This window comes from Centruroides vittatus, unplaced genomic scaffold (assembly GCF_030686945.1).
Source record: "Centruroides vittatus isolate TY-2023 unplaced genomic scaffold, ASM3068694v2 contig_577, whole genome shotgun sequence".
Lineage (NCBI taxonomy): Eukaryota > Metazoa > Arthropoda > Arachnida > Scorpiones > Buthidae > Centruroides > Centruroides vittatus.
Window position 1 is genome coordinate 645,375 of NW_027122345.1, and position 27,641 is coordinate 673,015.

A 27,641-nucleotide genomic window follows, 5' to 3' on the forward strand; every position below is an offset into this window, starting at 1 on the left:
AAGTTCATAGGTATATAGTTAATTGGGCCTAAGTTTTCTATATCTAGTCTCGACTTTTATCCATCTAACTGTTCTTGAGATTAAGGAAGGACAAACAACAGACAGACACCAGTGGGAATTTATGTCTGCAAGTTTTGAAAATTTGAGTGTTATATAATGTTATAATAGTTGGAGTGTTATATAATTACCAGCATGTAAAGAGTTTTTAGAATACAGCTCTATCCTTGGCAGTAGTGCTGCAATGGAATGTCTGTTTTCCTCGTTCAAACAAATTTCAACACCAAGATAATGCAGAATGTCTGATGAAAAGTTTGAGACTGTATTCTTGATACATCATGTAAAAAAATATATAAGTGTTAAATAATAAAAATGAAATGAAAACAAAACTATTATTTTAATCCATTCTAATGTTTGTTTATCTAGTTTTAAGTAGTTTAAATATATAGTAAGTCAGTAGTTTCAACTAATTTATAAAAACAAACTAACTACATACTTAATGAGTATTTAAATTATATTGCTTTTTATACTATGTAGTTAGTGCCCATCATTATCCAAAAGTTATTTGCAAATAACATTTTATACAAAATTAAAGCACATTTAAAAAATTCTAATGCTACCTAGCATCAGTTTTAGACACATTTTGGAGAAGTAAATAATAATAATAATATTGAACACACATCACATTGTTAGGAAGTTTCTAGATGTTGACAAATATAGGGGAGACTGAGGCTAGTTGTCACAGTTTTTAGTCATTTCTAGTTTCAGGGTCTATAATATCAATTTATTTAGGTTTAAGTGAAAATGTATACACCTACATATCTTTTGACTTGGTTTATAATAAATATATGAACATTCAATAATTTTTTGTCATAATTATTAATTATTTTAGAAACTGTGTTACCCTGTCACAACATACCCCATCTATGGGTATGTTGTCACAGAGTAAGGGGTATATTGTCACAGGGTATATATAGTCTAAGTTCTCACATTTCATGAGTTTATTTCGCTTATATTAAATTATGCATAACATGATATTTACTTGTGCCAATTCTATAAAGAAAATAGATTACTAATTTACTATTATTTATTCTGCGAAAGACAAGTAACTCGAATCTTTACATATTGTCTTCAGAGTCACAGTTGTGACAAACATAATATGGATTTACATCTGTACTGTACATAACTTGTGAGATCAAACTCTCGCCACAAACCAAACAAAGTCTTTTCTTTCTCTTCTGATGAGTCAGTCTTAGTGACAATTTTCCCCAAATGAACTTCCGTAACAAATCGGTTCATAGATTCTAATTTCAAAATAGAAAATTCGATTGCTCATAATGTACATATACATTATGGACCCATCTAATAGGAAATACAGTTGTTACTCACCTTTTTCTAATTGCAAGTTTTCAAACAGCACAAGTCATGATGCATCAAAATTTACACAACTTGCTGTAAATCTTTTAAATGCTAATTTACAGAAAACAACGCAACGGATATTATTCGAATTTTGTAATGATGTAGGTGAGCGGTAAACGAACCTACTCCTAGATGATGTGACCATTTAGTTTTGATTATATAGGTGATATTGCACTGTGACAACATGCCCTTTGTGACAACTAGCCCTGGTATCCCCTACTGTGGGGATCGCAAAAACGCGTAAAAATGGTGAATAATTATAAAGTTCCGAAGTCGGGAAGTTTTGAGAGTCAAATCGTGTCAGGAACACATGTTGGTGATGTAAACCAGACACGAGAGAAACTCTCCCAAACTTATCCTAAAACAAACGCGACACGATAATGAACGACCGAGGGGATGTCAACCGAGAGAGAGGGAGCTTTGTCCAGGTGCTCGTGTACGAGTGTCGGAAACGGGAAACAGAGGGGGGTAAATGGCCACCGAAGCATCTGGCGGACCGCGTGAGGTCAAAAACGTCAAAGAGAGGGCCATAACGGCGGAATATACGAGCACGAACTTCAAAGGCTCCGTCAACACCTCTCGGAACTCTCCCGACCCAGATCGGTCTCCGGTCGCATAGAAACAAAAGAAATGACCAATCGGGGTAAGGGAGAGGAAGAATAGAACCAATCAAAAGGGTGAAATTCAGGGGGGAAACTCCTATAAAACTCCCGAGTCGCAAGGTCAAAGGTGGACCCTCCTTCCGTTGTTCTTGGAAGAAGTGCGGCAGTTCTCCTCTGTACCAGTGTTACCTCATTGACGCCAGAACCTACGTCCGCCAGCTGGTGACCCCCGTCCAGGCCACCCGTCCAGTGCAATAGACAGTTCGTCATCTCAGCCCCGGGCACGCGTCTTCGGAAGACGGACCGCATCCGACTACCGACAACCGGAGATCTCTATCACCACAAGAGTCGATCTAGATCGCAATTTGTACCAATAATATGTAAGTTAACTTAGTAGTTAGAATAAACGGTTTTGTGTAAGACACTTGTCATCTTTGTCTCCTATCGCCACCACCCACATACGTTTTCGACCCTAGGTTTTCCTGACGCGTGATTAACTGTTTTCCCCTGGAAGTCGGCGGCCTTACACTACCAACACAGAAGCTTAATGTAACACTTGTTTGGGTAGTTATGCCTTGACTTTAGTCTGGCATAGCACTTGAAACCTATATCAACTGAACGTGACAATTGCAAAAAAAATAATAATTATTCTAAGATTTAGTGTTCATCATTCAAAGCCTTTAGTAAAATTAAACTTTTGTTTGATTTAAACAATTTCAGAGGTTAGTTCTCTAAAATTAGATAAGACAACACAAGACAAAAATTCTGTTTTTACAGATAGGAATTTGCATCAATAACCTTTGGAAGTTTTGACAAAATGGCTAATCCTAATCAATCCTCAAATATACAATTATCAAAACATAAATAAACAAACCAGCAATTATGTATTGTGACATTGTCACAATACTAAGCTGAAAATTTAATCATATTTTTAATTTATTTAATTTAAAATATATGCTCTTCATCTCAAATTAGTAGTGGCTTGCCCCTGTTCATCATACTTTTTCTGTTAGCAATAGAGTCATGCTAGTCATCTATCTAACTCCTTTAAGGGGAAAATTTTTGAATTGAAATAACACGATTTCTGGTTTGCAGTGGAAGTTTGTATATAGTTAATTGGGGTGGAGCCTCATCTTTCATCTATCTAACTCTGTTCTTGAGATTAAAGAAAGATAGATGAGCAGACAAATGACCGTGGAAATTTATAAGTTTACAACTTTTTCAAATTGCAGCCCAATAAATATATAACATGAAACAGAATGCAAAGCTTTTCTTATTTGGGAAATTTGCTTTAAAGCAAATGCACACTAATAAAGCAGGCGAGAACAATACAATACAAACTGTTTAGCTATATCAGGACTCATTGTAATCATAATTGCAACAATTAAGCCAATGCCTTTGTGGATGCTGGAGCCCTGAAGTACTCATAAGATTGCCACAGATATAAAATAATATTACAGAATATGACTTTCTAATGTATTGTTTCTTTGTATATGTAGAAATTATGTCAGAGATAGTTTATCAATGTTTCTGGTTAAGCATTTCATAGTTATTTTTCAAAATGAACAATTTGAAAACAATCTAATCTAAAATTTACAAGTTGTAAATTATAATAAAGTGCAGAAAAAGATTTATGATAATTTTAATTACTTATTATTTTACTTACATTTGAACATTCTCAATTTTTGTTTTTAATTCTTGTTTATTGTATTTCTTATTTAATTCTTACTTTTAATTCATTATAATATGTTAATTGTAATCATGTTTTAATTTTTAAAATTTTTCAACAAAAAGAACTATCATTACACATTTTATTATTTAACTTGTACCTTTTCACATTAAATAAAAAAGTATTTTTTCAGATTTTTTAAACATTATGTTAATATAAAATTACAAAATAAAATATAGAATATTTATATGTATACATTAAATTTACCTCAAAATATCCAGAAAACCAGATCTACTTGCAATATGTAATATTGTATCACCAGACTTCTTATAATAAATATTCTTCCATGTAATAGAACAGTTTTTAGAATATTCATTTACCATCAGTTTAAATTTTGGAACATCATTTCTTTGAACAGCTTGTAATAATTGTAATTCATAGTTGCTAAATTCTGTCATAATCGTTTTTTTTCTTTTCACAATTTAATAATAAACTTTACAAGATTCATTTCATTAATCTGTTAAAAAAATATTGACTTTAATAATTTAAGTATTTTAAGTTAATAATTAATAAAAATCATACAAGATTTGGCAATTAAGTTCTACAACTATGTATTTAAAGAATATCATATGTTAGAATAAAGAGTTTTTAATATTTTATTAATGTTTATTAATTTCATATTAATGTTCTTAAGAAATATACTTTTGCACCCATTCAGAACTAGGGTCAACAAAAGGAGAAAGACAAAAGCTATATTCAGGCCTGTATAGGGGCCTGAATATAATTTGTATTACCTGTAAATTTTAATTATGAAGCTTAAAAAATCAATCTATGTAATTTCATGTGTATAGAGAGAAAAAAAACCATGCTAAATCAAAAGCTTCATGTCAGAAGAAGGTATAGTGGAATTCTTGAAGCCTCAACCCCTAGGGTCTATGGATTGCTCCCTATGGCCCTGGCTGACTGCTAATTCATACCTGTCTCACAATTAGATAATTATCTTTCTGGTGGTCTGCCTGCATCATCCAGAACATGGCCAGATGGTGGATACTTCAGCCAAATGACCATCCTGCTTCCCTCAACTCAACCTGCAGCCTTTCTCAAACTTCATCAGTATCTGACTGTGTGGTACAAGGTATAAGGATACTGAATACTTATAGGATCCTGCGTAGTAAGTTTAAGGCACTCTGGTGGCATTATCTGATGATGCAATCAAACCACAGCTATAATAATTTATTCTCTTCAAAAGTGAAATTGCAACACCATGAAGGAATACATGTAGCTACAGGACCAGTAGAGATGAGAGATGTGCAAGTGATTAAGTTTGAGTCATGTCAGGCTACAAAAATCAGCAGCCAGCTTAGGCTGTACATGCTATCAGTAATGGTTTGTGGCAGCCAAACTTTCAAAGAAGCACAGAAAATATCTTGCAGATGACAATGAGCTGAATACCACCAGTTAATAGCTGGGGAATGAGATCAGATCCTGGTGCTGCATGACCTCAGTTTGTTGATGCGTTCAATTGTCATGTGTGTTGGGCTCAACTTGAGTACCATCCAGTGATGTGTGACATGAATGCAGAAACATCTGTGAACATGCTGAAGAGGGAATGGATTGCAGTGGCACACAACAGAGTGCATAGACTGGCAGATTTGCTGAATGGTCTGTTGGGACATGTTTGCCGTGACATGACATCCAAAACTACCTGTCGCCATCAACAGGTGCATTTGTGTCCACCCAAACCATTCACAACAGGTTGCATGAAGTTGGGCTGCATGCATCATAGTCATCACAACTGGACCACTAAATGGCATTGGGTATTGTTTACAGATGAATCCTGCTTCTGCCTGTGGAGGAATGACAACTGTGGCAGTATCCCAGGAAACACTTACGTGCCAGCCCTTTTTACCAAGTACCACACTGTCCGTCATGGTTTGGGGAGGCATCATGTTCGATCAGTGGACATTTCTGGTGCTAGTACATCACATGAATTGTGGGACCTGTGGTTTGGCCACTGGTGCAGGCCACACCTGACAAGGTGTTCCAGCGAGACAATACCTGACTTCATGTCGTGAGGTGAACTCTCACCAGCCCAAATGGAATTCACATCCTTCCCTGGCTGGCAGTCTTGCCAGATTTCTCTCCCATCAAACACCTGTGGGACCTTGTCAGACATGAGGTACACTGGGGACCACTGCCACATACTGTAGATCAGCAGTAACCAACCAGTAGTCCATGGACCACTGATGGTCTGCAAGAACATTTTGGTGGTCCGTGGAGAAATTTGGACATTGACCAATTCAAGGTTATGCAAAGTATTACAAAATAAATGCAAAATGCTTGGTTGCTTTTTCTCACTTGTTGGGGGTTTTTTATTCAAATCTAAAACCAAACACTAAATGACTGTTATCAATAATGTACATTTGTTGTCGTTTGTGGAAAAGAGCCAAGAATCCGTAAGCTTATTTCAAACAAGCAGCAACAAACTTCACACTTATTTGTTATAATTAAACAAGTGAATTTCATATTAATAAAGTAAAATGGAACTTTTGTGATCATTAGTCTATAGATTCCAGTGGCGTGCCGTGACATTTGATGATAGGGAAGCTGTGTTTCTGTAAGAAGCCGACTTACAGGGGCAATCAATTAATTGCGCGTCAGGGCCCGTTCGTATTCGTTTGTTCGATAAGCCAGTAAAAACCGTATACTTCTTTAAATGTATTTTTAATAGATTATCTGACGTACTTAATAAATAAGAAAGTTCAATATAATTACCTCTGTTATTAGATTCAATAAATTCCCTACGCCCTCTAAATGCCAATTCTTACTTTGAGAAAAAACATATAACATCTATTAATTTAGATATATCTATTAATCGTAATTATCTTGTTATAATTTTCAATATTTATTTTATATTGTCTACCAATGTTAAATTCTATTCTATTTTGATTTCCAAATTGCTTCAATTTTATGAAAGAATCGTCATTCGTCATAAATTTTATTGTCAAAATGTCGAAATTTTTTTGTCGACGTATTTATATTTAATTTAGGCATTGGTCTTTCTCTTTTAATAATGTTTTCTTTTTCATTATACGGTCTTGAGCCAAAACTTTTTTTAAATAAATTTTTTAATCACTAGCCACGATATAAGGGCTAAAATTAAAATTATAAACAAAAACTTACTTAGTAAAACAAAATGTGTGATGAATATACATGCCTAGTACAAAAAATTCTTCAATTGTATGAATATACTTTTAAAGAAACTTATAATTAAATATAACTTTGTGAAGAAACGTACATAAAAATAACAAAATATTCTTTACTTTTTAAATCTTAAAACAATCCACTTACAAGTTAGTGAAATAGCTCCCTACGAGTGGCTAATGAATGGAATCAGAGACGGTCCAGGTAGGTGTGTGTGTGCCAAATCCTGAGGGTGCCGATACCGGTCAATGTCAAATGCCTCTTTTGTTGCATCACTAGTATATGTCAAAGGACGCGACAGGGTTGTTGTAGATTTATACGTTTCTCACCATAGCTGTAAAAATCTAAATATGTTAAACTGATTGTCAGTCATTCGTTTTCTAACTAATTCGTTTTAGGACCAAGTGGTCATGGAAATTTCCAAAATTTACAACTTTTCGGTCACTCTCATTGAACTGGAAAAATTTCTGTCTTTATTACATCTAATATTATGAAGAGATCAGTCCCCACTGTACTCGGCAAGAGATTGGTTCGGTTAAGCTTCTGTTTAAGTAAAATTTCGGCTCTTTCATCAGGGTTTTATATATGTTTCTAATCCCCTAATTGCTTAATTATTTAACTACTACTTAAGTAGAAATAAGTTGAAACCGGTTACTTTGGACTTGAATATCTGTAGTCTTGGGAAAGAAGTGGAAAGAAATTTTTACGACAACAATACATAAATCGTAAATTTAAAGAAAATAAATTCTAAAGCTTTTTTTGTACCATTGTACATCTCATTCATTAAATTTGGTTGTAAATGATGCTGCCAAAGTAACAGTTAATTTTTAACACTGTACTGGAATTGTACACGTTTTTTCTGCATCCCCTTACAGATGGGACATACTAAATTGCAATATCACCGGTTTAACATTGAAATCCGTAAGTAATATAAGATGAGAGAGCAGAATAAACGCAGAATAAATATATCAAATATTTTAATGGATTTTTTTAAAACTCCTGTCAACTATACAGAACTATCATAAAAACATACCAGTAAATTCCTATCGGTTGGGTTAAGTTATAAATCTAGTCTAGGGTGGGCAACTTTTTTTATAACATGGGCCATAATAAATTTTACGTTTTTTCCGCGGACCGTAGTAATTAATTGACGCCTTCTTGTGACTCGTAATTTTTTTAGTCTGCAAATATGAAATAAATAAGTTAATTACTACATTTATTTCTCTTATCGTTTTCGAAAATTACAAAGAATTGGAAAAATAACTATTAATTAGTTATCTTTCCAATTTAATAATCTATTAAAGATCTTGCGGGCCGGATAGAAACTTTTCGCGAGTTGTAGCTGGCCCGCGGGCTGGGAGTTGCCCGCCATTGATCTAGTCTACTTGTGATTCACATAATCGGGCGAGGGCGGCCGAATATCTAGCAGGCAGGTGGCTAACAGCCCACAACCGGTCTGGGATATAAAATTAGATGCTTTATGCGTGTGTTGCTTCTACCAGCTAAACCGGGTGAGGTTGGTGCTCTGTAAACCGCATGTGCCAATGCCTATATAATCTGGCTGATTGGAAACTGACCCGATTTCGACATTCCTTCCGCCACTGAATTATTCGAATATACAATAGCAATCTTATCGTTTTTTTCACATGTAGTATAGAAATTTGTAAAAGATACATAATGCGGTTATAATAAAATATTAATTTTAATTAATTTAAAGTACGTTAAAATATGAAAATTTATATTTTATAAAATACAAGGGAAGGTCATTGGAAGGTGGAATCGGCACTTCCATCGCTTCCAATTACGGCACGCCACTGATAGATTCATTATCATTTAAAAAAACTCATGATAGTGGTCTGTGGGATTCAAAATTGTGAGTTTCTCACCATGAGGTCAGAAAGGTTGGTGTCCCACTGCTGTAGATGACATACACACCACAGTGGACGCAGCTTGGCAAGGGATACCTCAGGCAACCATTAATCACCTCATTGATAGTATGCCTCAGTGTATGGTGGCCTGTATAGCCTGTGGGGGCCAATTAATTCAATGTCACAGTCATTAGATATTTGAATTACATTTGTATTGAATAAAATCTCTTAAACATTTTCTTAAATGCTATTCATCTGTTCTTTCTTAACTTTAGAAAATTCACTTGAGAAAGGAACAAAAATTTTTGAAATTATTTTCAAAATTTGAGAAATAAATTTATTTAAAATTCAGATTTTTCCTTTTAAATCAGTTTTTAATTTTTACATATTACTTTTTGAATATCTCACTGTATATAATACTCTTAATAGAATACTTATTTCCATCTTATTTTAGTGAATGTTCTAACTTTTAAAAGATTTCAATTTGGACAGAGCTATTTCACAAAGTGCATTGTCATGCCTGCACAATGACAGCCTGTTTGATCAATTCCTTTCTATTATATGACTCAAAAACATGTAAACATACAAGAAATTGATTAAAATATGCTTCATAACCGTATATTTGATTTATAAATTTGTTTTATTACTTCCACTTTTATTCAATTTACAACAAAATTTAATGGAACATTGTCACATTATCTTATGATGTCATAAGAACATTGACAGTACCAATGTTCCAAATTTGTATTCTATTTAAATGTTCAATTTCTGAATGATAAAACCTGAAGCAGGCCACAATGTAGCCAAAAATGTACATTTGGTTTTAAGTTTTATTAAACTGTTTTTGCTGAAAATAGCATGGAAGACGTGACTTCTTATAGCATGTTTGTAAAAAAAAAATTTGGTTATGAAAATTAATTGTCAAATGACACACTTTGCACTAAATTAACTTTCCAAACATAATACTGTGCTGTCACTAATACTATAGTCTGTTCATTGTAACTTTGTGTATGAAATGAAGAACAAAAGTGATCTCCTCATCACTGTATGCTACAAAATGTATTTCTATGCATTACTATGTATGCATTGTATGCAGAAGCAACAGCAATATCCTAATAAAAATATGAACATCTGTTAATTATTATAAATTTAGTCCCAGAGGCAATTGTTAAGAAAGAGTACTGTTGTTGCAAACTATTTCTTGTAGAAGCATACACAAAGTTATAGTGAACAGACTATAGAGATGACTTATATGAAATGGCTCTTCATACCAGCACACCACCAATGGGTGCAGTGTATGCCACTCAACTGTAAAAGCAGGATTAAATCATATTTTTTAACACCTATTTGCTATATTTACTTCTTATAAATTTATTAAAATAATTTTTTCGGTTTTATTAAAATATAAAATTTTTGATTCTGCAAGTATAAATCATATTGAAACTCTAATTCTGGTGAAGAAAAAAAATCAATGCATTTTAAAGCCAACATGCAATAGTAATCAAATTTTGCACAAAATAGCAAAAAAATAAAAAAATTCATTACAATATCACAACACAAGGATACATCATTGAAAAATAGTTTATCACAAATGTTGCACGTAAGTTGTGAAGATACATCCATTGGCCAGTTTGCATTAATGCCAGATTAGGTTTGCCAATTTCCAACATTTGTGAGGGAATTGTTCTTCAATGACATTGTACACATTTTTTTTATTTTTTCACTACCATTCTATATGCAGAATTTTGATTACTACTGCATATTGGCTTTAAGATGCACCAATATTTTTGCAAAAGTGTATTTATTTGTCATTTATAAATTCAAATAACTTTATTTGTCCAATATTTATTTGTCAAATAAATGACAAATAAATGTTGGATCTCCACTATTTGACATTCAATATTTAAATTTTAAAATTTTTTAGTTAATATTGCTTCAAACATATATAAAATGATTTATTCTATAAATGTCTACTAGGACATATTGTATTAGTAGGACTTATTGTACTGGTGTTCGGGTTCTGCGAATTGAGGAAACTTATTCAGAAAAAAATAATCTTTATTGTTCACCTGTTTTGTAAACTTTTGCTGATACAGGTAAGCATAATGTTGGTAATCTTATGGCTTCTATTTTGCATCTTAAATACCATATTTCTATTTTTAATTTTTCTATTTCTTCTGCTATTTTTCCAGCTGTAGACATTTATATAATAAATTGTATAATAAGAACACAAAGGAATATGAATTAATACCTAACAATTTAATAATCTGTAGTCGAAATTCTGGTGGACTAGAAGATGCAGAGAGCAGGAAAAATAGAAGAATTAGAAAAATTAAAAATAGAAATATGGTATTTAAGATGATGAAAAATAGAAGCGATAAGATTACCAACATTATGCTTACCTGTATCAGCAAAAGTTTACAAAACAGGTGAACAATAAAGATTATTTTTTCTGAATAAGTTTCCTCAATTTGCAGAACCCAAACACCAGTACAATAAGTCCTACTAATACAATATGTCCTAGTAGACATTTATATATAAAATGATTATCATATTTTTGCTATTATAAGAATCTTGTAATTTATAAAAATAGTTTTTATATAAACTATTTAAAAGCCAACCTAATTTAATGAAGATGATTTTAAACATTTGTTTAACGTTTAATATTCTAAAATGCTATTTTCATTAATATAGTTATAGAACAAAAACATTTATAAATTAGTCTTTGTCCTACAATTATAGCACTGTTTTGTCATCTTTTTCCTACAGTATATTATTGTAATATAGGTAGCATTTTAATTATCATTTAAAATTAATATTTTAACAACTAAAACATTTCTATTTTACTTCCATTATATAAATGTCTTAATATAGTGATGATATAACAAGTTATTATTGCACATATATTATTTCTATATCCAAATCTGGACAATTATATCATTTAACATTTAATTTAAAAAATTATCAAATACATAAAATAATTGTTTTAATACTCATAAAATTAAATAACCAAATAATCAAATGTCATATTAGACTAAAGTAACTATCAGAAAATATAAGAATTATAATTAGATGTATTGAGTTCATTCAACCAATAATTTAGAATACCTAAAAGTGTTGCCTGTTTCTGAACTTGAATCCACACTTTCTCACATCAAATAAGCACATTACTAGTTTTATTAATCTTAAATTATACTATCTCTTCTAAAGGCAAAAATTTAGAATCATACAGGATGCCAAATGATCAATAACTAACCACAGACTCTCTGAATTTGAATTGACTTCTATTTATACTAGATTGGTATTGATATATTGTCAGTTATTATAAATGTATAGAAATACATTAAACACAAACAAACATTTAATACTGGATGTTGAAAAAATTAATAGATAAACTATATTCACATATATTACAAATGTTTAAATGAAACTTATCAAAAGTAAAAAATTTTATTTCAACTTTATATTCCTTTTTTTGCTGGTTTTGGTGCTATATAGCCCAGAACAGGTTTACAAAGTGGAATAGTCTGATCTTCCATTTTGCTTCCAAACCATGGTTTACCACTGCTTTTCATACTGGCAATATTTTCAGTATCACTAAAATCTAAAACCAAACTTATCTCTACATGGCAAGCTTCTGACCAAACATTATGAGATAACAAAATAACAGTATAAAGTCTATAATTTTGATTGTCTTGAAGTTTAAATTCTGATAACTTTGGTAATATTAACTGAACTTGCTGATCAGGATACTTCACTTTAACACGAACATTTTTCACATCATTAACATTTTCAATCTGAGCATCTAATGTCAATCCAGCTACAAGCCCAGCAGTAAATTTTACTGGATTATCAGATTCTCCTGTAGGTTCGTGAATTACTGCTTTTGATTTTTTAATTCTTTCTAAGGAATTTCCACTTGTGTTAAGATGAAATGATGGACAAGGATAAGCCTGTAATAGTGGTTGAAGTAATCTAGCAACAGAACCTGGCTTAGGTTCTTCTAAAGTTTCTAATTCTCGAAACATTGCTAGAGTAAAGCTATCTGGATTGATATTGTGTTCTTGTAAATCAGACTGTAAAGCTTCAACCTGCTCAAGAAAACTTTCACATAGTGCCAAAGCAGAAACATTACTACCTCTAATAACAATAACTAATTGTAATGCAAGTGCTCTTACTCGCAACTGTCTGATATATGCAATTTCTTCAGGGTATAAACCTAAAAACTGATGACTCAAATAATAAGTTAATTGTAAAAGCTGCTCCAAACCAGATTTCAAAGCACTATTTTGCAAGGGTGACAGAACAGATGGATTCATCCAATTTTTATTGGAAAGAAGTTTTGCCAAAAGTAATTGACATTGAATATATAAACTAGCACAGCTAGCAGCAGCAGAAAGGCTTGGTTCAACTGTTGACAATTTTTCCAAGTCTCTTATTGCTATTTGCAATAAACCTTGTTTAGCAGAAGAACTCCTACATTCTGCATTATCAATCTGATCAAGAACTTGCTGTAAAAATCCTCGTGAATGCTGTGTAGATGAAGTAACTTGAGAAGGGGTACAAGATTGATTGGGCAAATTTAATTTTGACACAAATGCTGGAAATGTATCACATAAATATGAATAATGTCTTAAAGTATGTTCTTCAAATAAAGGAATCATAGTTGGGCAACTAGCAGCAGCATTAAAAACAAGAATAAGAATGCTTATATAGGCTGGATCATCTATGCAAGGTTCAGGACTATCAAAATATGGATGTATACCAAGTAATTCTGGAACAAGAGGTAGAGTCAGATATGGGTGATTAGCACCAACATGTTTTAAACATTTCCAAATTGACAATTTATCTTGGGGATATCTTTTCAAATTTTCTAAGAGATTATCAATACATAATTTTAAACCATATTTTGTGGACAGGGGACAACTGCCAAGCATGGTATGAAGAGCTTCTCTTATATCCATAGAAAAATCTTCCAAAACACCTAGTATTGTTTCTAGTTGATCTTCTCTAAGAACAATATGATGACTAATGCAACCAAGACATTTTATAGCTTTAAGTCTGACATCTTCAATTTCATCATTGAACATATCAACTAAAAAATCTAAGGATTGAGCAGCAAAACTTGGAAAACAGACAGCTAATTGACAAAGGGAATCAAGAGAAGCACTCCTTACTTCATAAAATTCATCTTCTAAACCATGAACAAATGCCCCACAAGCACCAGAACTCATTAAATTAACACTTTCTATATTTAATTCTTCCCTTGGTGCATCATCTGCCCATCTCTGTCCCGTTGACCATTCACCACTTTCGTAATTTTCTTTTTGACGTTCATGAGCGGAACGTTTTTTCCTCAAATTTGACATTAACTTCTTGTCAAGCGTTTGTTCCAAAAAATGAAGACTGACATGTTTCATCTCACCCAAAAGTGAAGCCGCTAATACACGGACATATTTTGACAGATCATTTATTGCTTCGCATATTTTTCCAAATATATCATCACATAATCTTATTTTCTCTGTTCCTCCATCTAGAGTGATCATATGATCGGCATAAGAAAAACTGAGGATTTTAACTAATTTTAAAGCTACCATTCTTACACCTTCATAATCATCATTCAAAGCTTTACACGCTTCATCATACAAGCTTAAATCTAATTTTAATCCTCTATTATGCAAATGAACTAGAGCTTGTAATGCCGACGTACGAATTCTAGGATCTTGATTATGACTATATTCTCCCAATATTTTTAAAGTTAAAGAATTAGTTTCTGAGTGTATATCGACCGGCGTAAAATCACTTATCACTTTAAGACAAGCAGAAACGACACTATGGGTTTTGTCAGTCAGATACTGCTTAGTTATATGTAATATTTTCTGCTGCATTCTTAATTCATTGTGTCCAACTTTCCCTAAAACGTGAAACGTCTCGATTAAGTGAGCTAATACTTTATGAGAAGTTTCACTTTTTATAATTGGGACAATATCATCTAAAAAGCAGTTTGATTCAATCAATTTTTTATCAACCAGTTGTCTCAAGATGGAAACTATTTTTACTCTAACTGCAGATTCTCTTTCTTTATGAAGATGTTCCATTAAAACTCTATAAACAGACATCACATCTTCCAATTCACTTGGCAAAGAATCTGATAATTCTATCAGTAACTGTAAAGATTCTGAGGAATTACACGTTTTTAATAATTCCAAATCGACAGTTCCCGGGTAAGATGGTTTCTTGCTTAAACACAGTTTTTTCAAAGGTTTGGGTTTCGGCAATTCTTCTATAACTTCGCTATATTCTGCAAGAGCACGTTTCTTCAACAATGCCGCCATTCTTACACAAAAATAATCTTTATATATCGATTTTACGTTAAAATTTATAGCAAAAACAACACACTAAACCTAAAAGCCAATAGTAATTACCTTTAACTTCGTTGACAACGGCTAGTCGCGTATCTACTTTAAAAAAATTTTAACATAATGTTTATTTTCATAATGTATTATTATTTTTATTAAATTAAAACGAATTTCGGATTAAATATTATTAATTTATAATTAAATTTTAAAACAATCTTAAAAATTATAATATTATAGTAAAAAGATTACTATTGTATGATTCACTATCAAGTCAAATAATTTTTATGTACATATTTTATAACATAACAATAAAAGTAGAGCAATAATTTTTTAAAACGAAAATATACTAATTCCATAGAAGATATTATGATTCAAAAATTTTGGTGGCGCCGTGGCCGCAATTCACAATGGACAATTACGCGGTTTAAAATCCCACGTGTTTTCGTTTTGTTTTGTGTTTTTGATGTTATGAGAAAATTATAACGAGATGTCAATATTAAGGAAAACAATTAGAAAAACTGTGAATTTAACACAGGAATTAAAAACATTTACCTTAAGTAATTATTGTTCGCAAGTTACCCATCCTAAATCGGAGCCACCAAAACAGATAAAACCGTATTTAAAGAAAATTAAACAACCTCCTTTTGTTAAAAATTTATTTTTAGGATCATTTAATACGGTAAAATATACTTTTTTAAAAAAAATAAAATTTGTAAAGTTATTTAAGATTCGCATTTAACGGTAAAATTGCAGTTGTGAATGAAAGGTTTGGATCCTCCAAATTTTAGACTCCCCATTACTCCTATGGGTATGGTCTACAGTTATGATAAGGTCCTAACCGTCTCAGTCTGAGCTGCATTTTTACCCATTTGGTATCCTTTAAAATTTATTAACTTTAATTATATTTTCATAATTATGAAGATAGAAGTATATTAAACTAGAAACTAGAACAAAATGGAGTTTTAATAGTTCAAGATATAATATTAGCCACTAAAGTACAGCATTTCAATAATTTTCAAATATCTTTACTTTGCTGTTAATACATTGATTCTATAATTTAAACAATTAAATGCTCAAATCTACACATTCTGAAAAATCTTCTGGTAAATAAACAATTTATGTTTTGAAATGTAATTATTAGTCAGTTTATCCATATTTATTTTAGCATGATATCTATTATAATAGATACTATAAATTGCCTGATGAATAGAGTGATTAGATATCTTTGATTTCAGAGGATTGCCCCCAGTTTTTCATGTTTTTAATATTTTTATGTAGAATCAATCTATAAATAGAGAAATTTTATTAACACATCAATATTTGCATTTTTCACTGGATGCTAGCCCTCTGATGTTTAAAAAACAAAACCATTTTATCTGGGTTGTTTGAATCTTCTGTATTAGCAGTAAAGATGAATAGCAATAGGAAAAACAAAGCTTGCTGTTGCGTTCCAACTTGCAATTCCAAAGCCATAAGGGAGTCCGATATAAGTTTTCATCTATTCCCATATGAAAAACAGATGATGATCCAGAAATCAGAATTAGGAGAAACTCATAAATGTAATCGACCAAAAGAGATGATTCAACTGTTAAGAATTGACAAAAAAAGTTTCCCGATTGTCTAGCTTTACATGAACAAGTTATGCTGTCAATTTTATAAGATTTTTCCTTAAAGTTTAAAATGCCAGTAATTTTTTGTGGGGGATACAGGGCCAGATTTAGGCATTTCAAAGCCCTAAGATGAACTCTTGTGAGGGTCCCTTACCAACCTTTTACAATTTTAGAAGTCAATCATAAAAAGAGAAGAATTAACATAAACATATTAATTAAATACTACACAAAATAAAAAGTAAAGTAAGTTATATTTTATTGGTTTGTAAAGAAAATTTTTTATTACAAAATTTGATTTCAATTTTCTTTCTTGTAGGAATTTTTGATGCCCTTGGAACCTGAAGCTTTAAGGTATAGCTTACATAGCTTGTAAATCCGGCCCTGGTGAGACAGATGTCAAAACTGATGTTTTTTAACACAGAGCACAAATATGCATAGAATAATCTTGCTCATTTGTTTTGATAATACCACATAAAATGACATGTTCTGCTAACAGTAATTGTTCTCCTTCTATAAAATTTTTTGATAAACAGCTACAAGCAGCACATATTATATTGGACAGTAATATATGATTAATATTACATTGACTAGTTACAAGCGACCGAGATAAAGTAGCCATTTTATGCCTCAATGCTTCAATATTAAAGTTTATTATAACAATTACAAGAATTTATGATATGTACTGTAAATACTAGGTATTTTTTAAGAAAATGAAACTCAGCTTTGCAGTGAAGATAACTAAAACTGTGTGAAAAAAGGATTTAAAACTGATCTAAATCTAAAATAAAAAATTATCATAGAGATAAATGTAATTGATTTACATTGAGATCAACATGATGAATTTTGATCCGTAGTTATCTTGATATGTTATATCCGTCTTATGTCTTGATATCCGTAGTTATCTTGATGATATCTTGGTCCGTAGTTCAAATTTCAAAATTGCTTTGTCACAACATTGGTCTTGCTGAGTTATACATATTTACAAAAAATCATGTTTAGTGGTTTTGCTGTTACATTAAACTTTGATCACAGACAAAATCCTTTTTGACTTATTCAGAGCTTCATTCAGTGATGTATGTAAATAAGTAATATATTTATATTTATATATGTTTGTGTAGGAAATAAATATATAAAAATACAGTGGGTGATCGGTTAATGAACAATTTGGACTGCAAACAAATCGGACAACAAACACTTTCGCGAAAGATTTTTATATTTGGATAATGAACATACAGAACTAACACAAGAAGAAGCAATGCTGCATTTAACATTTGTAAAACTATATTTTAATGGTATCTATGAATGGTTTATGGAATGAGACTTTCACTGTTGTATACATAACCTTTTTTGCACTAGTTAATTTCTGTTCTCTGAATTTTTGTAAGTGCTTTTCTGAACTTTTTATTTACGAAAACTGATAATATTATGGGGCCTAAAAAGAGTGGAGTGTCAAGAATTGTGTTTGCTATAGAAACTAATAGCCAAAGTAGAGAGTGGGAAGAGGTCTGATGTTGCCAGGCAGTATGGCTTCAACAGGTCTACAGTAAGCACAATCTTAGCTAAGAAAGATGTAATCAAAAAGACTCAAGCAGATAAAGCAGTAACGAAAATCACATCTAAGAAACAAAGATGTGCCATCCATGAAAAAATTGAGAGGTTGCTTTTAGTTTGTTATTACATGTAAATAAACATAGTAAGAAATATATAATTTTTTATTTATTTTTTGGGGTCTCCAGAACAAATTAATCAAATTACCATGAAAATCTATGGTAAATCAATAATTGGTTAAGAAACAATTCGGGTAGCAAATGTGGCCTTGGAACAGATTATGTTTGTTAACCGATCACCCACTGTAAATGTAATATTTTTGAGTAAATCGAATAAAAAGTTAAATATGTTATAAAATTCAACTGATTGCATAATTTTGAAAAATTTATTTTTGTTATGCATATATGTGAAATAATTTCAACATAAATAGTTGTTGCATACGTACATACATACTAAATATTTTAATTTAAAAATATTTTTATGTAGGATGTATTGATATATCCAGAAGTTCTTTCCAGAGAAGATCTCTCAGAATTAAATAAAATTAATGACAAATTAAAAACATTTTTTACAGAAAATGGTAAGATATACATAAGATTTTATTTAAAAAAAAATATATATATATATATATAGGATTGTAATGATTATTAGAAGTAAAATATTATAGATAGCAAAAGTTACTTGAAAAAAAATCTTTTCATCTAATTTAATTATGCATTTAAGTAATTCAGTTAGGTAAAAATATAGTATATAAGTTTCTAATTCTATGGTATTTCACATGTTTAAAACTTTCAATTTAAATTATACTTTCATAATAATTAATTTATATAATTAGTTAAATTTACTGACATTTACATCTTCTGTCTTAGATCTTAAAATTATTTATGAGTACCCCATAGAATTTGTTATGTTCAAGTTATAAAGTTAACTTTGAAATGAAATTCGTATATTAGCAAATGTGAACCTATTATTAATGTAAAAGAATTTTAAAATGTATATTGTTAAGCAATTTTATGTCATTGACAGAAAATAAATATAATCTCAAGAGAAAAACAAAAATGCTAAAATTATAAGAGTTACAGTTTTTATTGGTAAAACATTTGTTTGGACTTCTCTGTCACATCTTCAGACCATAAAAATATTTGAATCAAATGTTCAAATAAGAACTTCCATATGGTTTCATCAATCATTTTAGAATAAGCTTTCTTGATTAGTTTTTAAAAGATTTTAATAGAAAAATCTTTTAAAATTTAGGAGACTTATGTCTCCTAAATTTTAGAATTTTTATTTTTCCTCTGATCTTAAATGGAGTCATCATACTCAAAAACTAAATATAATTTGTTATATTTTAGAAAATTATAAGATTATGCTAAGTAAAAGACAGAAAATTATAATTAAATTCTTGAGTAGGAACCAAATAATGAGAAAAACAAAGCTATCAACAAAACATCTGGAAAATTGGAATGTTTCAAAAGTCATCATGATAGTTTACAATGATATATCTTTGAATACCTTGAAAATCTTTTAGCAGAAGGGGAAATATGTTTAATTAATGCAAACATTTTTGGTCATTTTAAAAGACCATCCTCAAGAAATTGAACAATTCAAATACAGTCGAATAGAACATATGACAAGGCATAGATCAAAATATGAATTTAAAAAGTCAAGCATACAAAATATAAAAAAAAACAAAACAAAATAAGTTAAAATATAATGACAACTTTAAAAAGATGGATACATCAGTATAATTAACTTAAATAACAGATCTTAAATATCTACATTTTAGAGTAATTATTATTGCCTGACTGTCCTTATTCAATTTATTATATATTTGTCAACATGGACATTAATCATTAACAGAACATGAAAACATTTCCTCATTCTTGTGTAAATGCTTAACACCAGTATAATTGTCCTGTTAATGATTAATGTCCATGTTGACAAATATATAATAAATCTACATTTTCAGGCATTGGAGATGGAATAAACATCCTTAGAGTTGATGAGGAACCCTTCAAGATGTGTTTCTAGATTTGTGCAGATTCTTATGATTTGATGAACATAGGGTAGATGAGGTGTCTTAAATGCTAGAAGATCTGAGTGTCATTTGCACCAGTGAATCTAGATAGAAAGGTACTGTACATAAATCTCCTCTTGTATGTTATATTTATATCTTTCTAACTTTTTCGGAGAGAACAGAAAATGCAGCCTAGAGAAGACAAATCTGTAGAGAATAGATTATTGTGGACCAGGGTCCTGTAAATTCCAGATCTAGAAGCTAGGTCCTAGTGAACTTAGCATTCTTTAGTAAATTATACATCATTGGGTTTCTCAGGTATACCATTTTTCACTTTATCAGGGCAAATTATAATCAGATCTTCTAGGATGAGTCCAAGTTTTTAAGGCACTTGACCAATCAGAAGAATCTGCACAAATCTGCAACCACATCTTGAAGGGCTCCTCATCAACTCTAAGGACGTTTATTCCATCTCCAATGCCTGAAAATGGATGCTAAACTCTAAAATATAGATATTTAAGATCTGTTATTTAAGTTAATTATATTGTATGTATCTATCTTCTTAAAGTTGTCAATGTATTTTAACTCATTATTATTATTATTATTTTTTTTTGAGTTTGGAAGATAAATGTAAATTGTTCAAAAACAGTATGATCAAAAGTTTTATATTTTTTTCTTACTTCTTTTGGAATTTGTATCATGTTATTTTGCAATAATATAAATATTAAATAATTCAGTATCTTCCACTTTTACGATGTGTATATTAATCAGAATATTTTTTCAGTTAATGCTCATCAAATTGATAATGATAATCAAATACCTAATGAAATTATGGATGAATTAAAGAAAATGGGTCTTTTTAGTATTATGGTTCCTTCTGAATATGGTATGTAATATAAAAATTTTCAATAATTTATTAAAGAATAAATTAGAAAATGATAGAAAAGAAAACATAAATAAATTTTTATAATGTTTAATTGAAAACCTAATTACCTGATTAGAAGACTATAATTGTGCTATTAATAGTACAGTTATAGCTGATAAAGAATCTAGTAATTAGGTCTTTGATTAATTCAATATTCTGCTATGGTTTATGACTGTGTGAGTTTTATCTAAAAATAAGTAGAGATATTCTTAATAAATGAAAAATTTATGTATTTATTTCATTTTTTTTAATAAAAATTTGTTACAATATTTCTATTTTTTTTTCCAATATAAATTTCAGTCTAATGTATTAGATCAGTGATTCCCAAACTTTTTTGATCCACCTCCCCCTTTGTTCCATAAAGTTATACCCGATGCTTCCTAACCCATTTTCTCTTGTGTGAGAAAGGATTGGAAATAGTCTTAGGAAAACTTTTCTATGAATCTCACACTTTGTGCCCTTACTGTACATTGTTCTCAACATCTGGAAACTATTAAACACATTGTTTCCTCTTATCAGTTTAACAGAGGAAAGGGAACAGCTATCAGTGATCCCAACTTTTGCCTTTGGTCACCGTTCAGTACCCTGCCTCCAGCGCCCCCTAGATTTACTCACCGCCCGCAAGGGGGCATTATCGCCCACTTTGAGAAACTCTGTATTAAATACATGTACAGTACCTAATACAGTGGTTTCCAAACTGTGTGCTGAGGCACCAGGGGCACTGTGGCCAGATTAGCCATTATTTTAATTATTAGTCATGTATCAACAACATTCATTCAAAGTATTTTTTTTGTATGCCTACTTAAATTGTATCTTGAGATATGTTTACTAGAACTTTTTAAATAAATACAAGCCTTTTTCTCTGTTTCTTTCTTTCAAAATAATTTTGTTAATCATTTTGTTTAGGATAAAAGAGAAAGAAAAAACAGAGAAACAGTTACAGACATTTTTACTTCTGTTTTGAGGTTAATCTAACAACTTAAAAACTGTAGTCAATGTATATTTAGCATATGAAAATAATTGTACTCTATACATTTTATAGTACAATTTATTCTTTTATAGTATTTATTCTTTGTATAAGGAGTGAAGATCCTTCTTACTCGTCTCGTGATCTTTACAAAGGTTCCGTCCCGAGTCGTTCTTTACGCCTCGAGGTTGTCCGTTTGATGGTCCGTTGAAAGTCACACCTCCACACTCGATAATTAGTTATATACAGTTTATTTACAAATATTTACAAAGATATACACTATGCAACAGCATTACGTACACTACAGTATCGAAGCTGTGAGGCAGCACGTCGACTTAGCTGGCCTGGGAACACGAGTCACTCTTCCGGAGATGGCTTAACCTCGTGGCCGTCCGTCTCTACAACAACCTTTCTCCAGAGGACTTTCCAAGAGGAGAACACTCTCTCTATCCGCCTCAAAGGTCTGCCTGTTGTTAGAGACCGCCACGTACCAGGTCCCTCGCCCTTTCTCCTCGCTTTTTTTGCCACCCTTCCAATTTAAGGGATTCTGGCACTGCCTCCTGCGACCAATCACTTCCTTCCCCTTCTTAGAGCCTTCCAAGACGTCCGCCCTATCTCCCGCCAACGTAGCTCACATTTGCGTCCGTGCTTTATTTATTTTTGTTTTCTCAAGCTGGCCGGCACGTGGCCAACACATTGACCCTTAAGTGGGGACGCTCCACCTTTGATCCTTCCGGCCGTTTATGACCCCGGCTCCAGGTGGGAGCAATTATCTCAGTCGGGCGATTTCTTTGACTCAGGCCGCCAAAGGCGACCTTTACATAAGGACTATTATTTCTTTTATTTATTTATATTATTTAATTATAATATAAACATATCAATTACTCTTAGAAAGAGTACTATCTAAACTGGCTGTAGAAGCTCTCTGTAGAAGAGAGTCGAGTTTGATAACTGCTGACACAATGCTGAAATTTGTCTTAGACAAACTAAAAAGCCAGGACTTAATCTTGAGTGCTGACCTTTCCGAGGCAAAGAATCAAAAGACTCCACAAAAGAATCAGAGAACGGCATCTTACCGAGGTCACAGGGATGCTGATTTACATACAGAACCCAAAAAAGTATGACCAAAAAGTTAGAAAGCCCGATTATTCTTTCACAATGCCGTAAAAAAATGTAATGCACCAGGAGATGAAAAATATGCTGAATCGTGTAAATACATATGTAGTGGAATCAGCAGCAATGGCAGAGGATATTACGGTGGTTGAAAATGATGATCCAGATAACCTGGATTCCCTGAATTTCACATTGGAACAAGAATTGGAGATCCAACTAAAGCACGAGAAAGAAACCTTCATGAACGGGAAAGAAACTAGTACTGAGAAGGATTATGATAAGTCATTAAACAAGGAAATGGCTGTTTATGAAAGTGAGGGAGTCAGAGGTGAAAACTTATCTTTGACTTATGATTATTTGATGACCCTGAAACCAACTAGCATAGAGGCAGAAAGGGCCTTCTCTGTAGTGGGATATATATACAGTTCATTAAGAAGTAGGTTAGGAGACAACACCATCAATATCATTTGTTTCTTGAGATCCTACTTCCAGAAAAGTCAAAAAAATAACATAAGTGATTGATTTAATTTTATTTAATCCTTTAAAATACTTTATTCAAGACAAGACTAATATTTTATAACTTCTACTCTAATTCTATTAAGTAAGAGTTTTTAACTTTTATTCTATAAGTGGTTAGTGGGCTAGGCTAGGCAATTTTATTGTGAAAATTAGTGAGAAACTGAGACTACCTAGTTAGTTAAATAGTTAATTAAATTAATGAGTATCAGTATCTTAGATATATGATGATATGAATGTGTGTGATTCATGATTGTGATAATAATAACTAACTACTAGACTACTACTAATTACTTACTCACTACTTTACTAACACAAATAATTAAATTAGTTATAAATAACTACAGACTGATATGTAGAGCCTATATATGAAAACTGGTAAGACTGATAGCCACTTAGCCACTGATTAACCATCCTTACATTATTATAATATAATGTTTTAATATAAATTAATTAATAGAATTAACTTTGCTATTATTTAACTTAAAGATTACATTATAATTATAATCTAACTAAACATTTAAAGTTAATTATCTCTAGCTCAAGTGTTAAACCGAACCAAAGTTAAGTTTACTACCTAAATGTGTAAGAAGTTTTACTGATTTATAGTGACCAGTCTAAATAATAAAAGTTTCTTAAGTATTTAAAAAAAAATGTTTTATTTCTTTAAAAAAACCATAAATTGCTGGATAGATAGATAGATAGATAGATAACACTTTATTGTATTAAAAATACATCTGTGCTGGATCCAGCTGGAATGATGTCGGTTCAGCAAAAATCCAGCTGGATTCAAAACACTGCTGGATTGCAATCCCTAGTTATGACACACTATATCATTACAGAAATGACCACAATTTTATAGAAGTGATTTTTCACTCTTAGTGTCACATTTCAATCATAATACATCACTGGCTTAGCTCCATTTCAACTAACCTGTACTATTCCACTTTTTCATCAGTTTTTCTATTTGTTTGGACTATTGATCTAATGTATTTAAATTTGTCATTTTGTGTTTTCTATGATTTTTCACTTTTGCCAAGATATTCTGTTTTCCTATTCTCATTAAAGTAATATTTCATATATTCTTTTTTCTCTCTGCTGATCTCCACTTCTCTTGAATCTCATGTCATGACATGTCATTCTCCATCTGTTAAGTTTTACTACTTCATGTTTTTTTGTTATGTCTATTAGTATAATGTCATCTGCATATAACAAGCACTATTAAATATCCTTTATACATCTTTCATTACTTCATCCAGCAACATGGCCTGTCCCTCTAGAGAGGAACATGCCATGTTGCTGGATGTTTGCAGTAGTGGAGGGACATGTCCTTCCACTATTGCAATCACCAAGTTACACATTGCATGGAAATCTGGTACAGTATTTCTATGCAATGTGTAACTCTTTTTCTCCATAAAGACCAGTAAATGTTCCCATGAAACACTATTATGTCTTATTCAGGTTCACATAGATCAAACAGAATCTTTTCCTTTTTCCTCTACTACTTTCTATAAACTATTGCAATATTAAGATAACTTCACTGTAAATCTTTCCTGCATGAAGCTAAAAAACCTTCCACTGATATTCACTTTGACCTAATGTAATATGGTGACTGTGCAAGAGAGAAGTATTAGACACAATAAGTCTTATCCATTCTCTTTGTATACTTTATTTTGTGAATAAGTTCTGAATATTTACTATTTTTTCATATATGTATTTTATGAATTGTGGGTGTTTGGATAGATATGGCTATGATTTTTGGGCTGCAATTTGAAAAAAACTGTAGACCTGTAAATTCCCACTGTTGTCTGCTGTCTGTCCTTTATCTTCTTTATCTGTCCTGTTCTTTGTCTGTCTGTTCCTTAATGAATGTTGATTCCTGCCCCTAAGCTTTCCATATATGGAAAGCTCAGGGGCAGGTGGCCCCAATTAAATATATATGAACTTCCAGTGCAAATCAGAAGTCACATTATTTCAATTCAAAATTTACCTCTTAAAGGAGTTAGATAGATGACTAGCATGACTCTATTGCTAACAGGAAAAGTATGATGTACAGGACTAAGCCACTACTAATTTGAGGTGGAGAGCATATATTTTAAATTAAATAAATTAAAAAATGGTTAAAAATTGCAGCCCAGCATTGTGATGATGTCACAATAAATAATTGCTTGTTTGTAATTTGTTCTAATGCAATTTTATAAATAAATTTAAATTTCTAACAATATGATTAAATTGTTTAGAAAACATTTTACAGATGACACAAGAAGATTGTTTTAGATTATTTTTTGTTTTCAATAGATTAAACTTATTGAGTTTGTCAGACTCAATAAGTTTAATGTATTCATTAAATTTATTGGTTTGATTTGTTTATTGAAGTTTTATGGCATAAGGGCCTTATGGGCCATGCTTTGCCAGCAGCAGGAACTCATGTTGTACAACTTACTTGTTACTGTGAATAATTATAGCTTTAAAAAAGATTTAATGATAATTGATCTTTTAATTGAATTTTTAAATATTTATTTCAGGAGGATTAGGATTTACTTTCACTGAATATGCTCGATTAGCAGAAACAGTTGGAAGAAATCCTTCAATATCTCGTATTCTTAGCATGCATGAATTAATGGGAATTCAGGTACTGTCATTACAGTAATAATTTTTGGCTGCTAAGTTTAACTTATATATTTCAATTTTAATAATGTTTTCATATTAACTATTAAATTAAAATTAGATATGATTTATATTGGACAACTGATTTTACATATATATATCTATCAATATACAATATAAATCACAGTACAGTATTAACTAGGAGAAAAACTTTAGGAGCATTTGATATTACAAATATGAAATTTAATAAAATAAATGCTTATCAAATGTTGATTAGTATTTAATTTATTAATGTTTTCTGATGTACCCTATTTACTTGCATATAAGATGAGGTTTTTATCCATTTTTCACTGCTTCAAAAACTTAGGTCTTCCTATACGTGTGAGCGAAGGATTCTATTCATTTTTGTATAATTATTGTAAACTGTGTATTTGCATTTTGTACCGGATTCTCTCCTTCTGGTGTTGAAAAACAAAAGTATTTTATCTGGGTCATTTGAATCGTTCTTGTTCATTCCCACATGAAAACAAATGATTATTTGGAAATCAGAATTCAAAGAAACTCACAAGTGTAATCGACGAAGAGTGAATTCAACTGTTAAGAATTGGCAAAAAAGTTCCCAATTGTCTGGCTTTACACGAACAAATTATGTTGTTGATTTTACAAGATTTTTCCTTGAAGTTTAAAATGCCAGTAATTTTTGCAGGACAATGTGTGCATTTATGTGCATTTGATATTTTATTTGTGATTAAACAAAATAAAATTATAATTGTATTAATAAATCTAATTTTTTTTATTTTGATCTTTAAAGTCACACCTTGTCCTATATGCGAGGTCATCTTATATTCAAGTAGATACAGTATTTAATTTACCATTATTTCATTTAAAATACTAGCAACATGAATTACTATGTTATCATATTCTGTTTATTTTAAAATACTTTACTGCAGTTTGCAAGTTAAACAGATACCAAGTGGAGCTGCAAATTAAAGTAATATGGTTTTCATAGTCAGGGTAATCTCGATTGACCAATCAGCAATTCCCGATGGTCGTAGCTTTATCGGAGGTCCGCTGGTGGTGTGACGGTCTGACGACCAATCAGCGGATACGCATTCAAACTCCAACGGTCGCTTCCTCAACCGTTTTTTTGTAACGGCGACTATTACCAGTTTAAAAAAAAAGGCGGGAATCATGTTCCTGCACGATTCTATCCCAACAAA

At 31.2% G+C, this 27,641-nt stretch overlaps 3 protein-coding genes and 1 long non-coding RNA gene across 5 annotated transcripts in view; 2 read left to right on the top strand and 2 right to left on the bottom strand.

Moving 5' to 3' along the window:
- The window catches only part of LOC136979092 (ankyrin repeat domain-containing protein 16-like), a 33,960-nt gene extending 18,751 nt beyond the window's left edge, over nt 1-15,209 (bottom strand). The window contains exons 1-2 of one of the 2 annotated variants that reach the window (XM_067275003.1): nt 15,185-15,209; nt 3,955-4,204 (exon numbers count right to left, since the gene is read on the bottom strand). In XM_067275003.1, coding sequence (XP_067131104.1) covers nt 3,955-4,145 — 191 coding nt within the window. In that variant the 5' untranslated portion in view covers nt 4,146-4,204; nt 15,185-15,209. The other variant, XM_067275005.1, reaches the window with a different exon arrangement.
- Nucleotides 11,919-15,194, bottom strand: IntS4 (integrator complex subunit 4). The gene has a single exon (XM_067274988.1). The coding sequence runs from the start codon at nt 15,092-15,094 to the stop codon at nt 12,221-12,223; it is 2,874 nt and encodes a 957-aa protein (XP_067131089.1). The 5' UTR covers nt 15,095-15,194; the 3' UTR covers nt 11,919-12,220.
- A 310-nt stretch (nt 15,210-15,519) lies between the features above and the next one.
- The window catches only part of LOC136979084 (complex I assembly factor ACAD9, mitochondrial-like), a 70,762-nt gene continuing 58,640 nt past the window's right edge, over nt 15,520-27,641 (top strand). The window contains exons 1-4 of the mRNA XM_067274994.1: nt 15,520-15,797; nt 18,763-18,856; nt 21,078-21,179; nt 26,340-26,446. Of these exons, the coding sequence (XP_067131095.1) occupies nt 15,606-15,797; nt 18,763-18,856; nt 21,078-21,179; nt 26,340-26,446 (495 nt within the window). The 5' untranslated portion in view covers nt 15,520-15,605. The remainder of the gene's footprint in view (nt 15,798-18,762; nt 18,857-21,077; nt 21,180-26,339; nt 26,447-27,641) is intronic.
- LOC136979064 (uncharacterized) lies at nt 23,094-23,393 on the top strand. The gene is made up of 2 exons (XR_010881334.1): nt 23,094-23,196; nt 23,229-23,393. It is a non-coding gene; the product is annotated as an uncharacterized lncRNA (long non-coding RNA).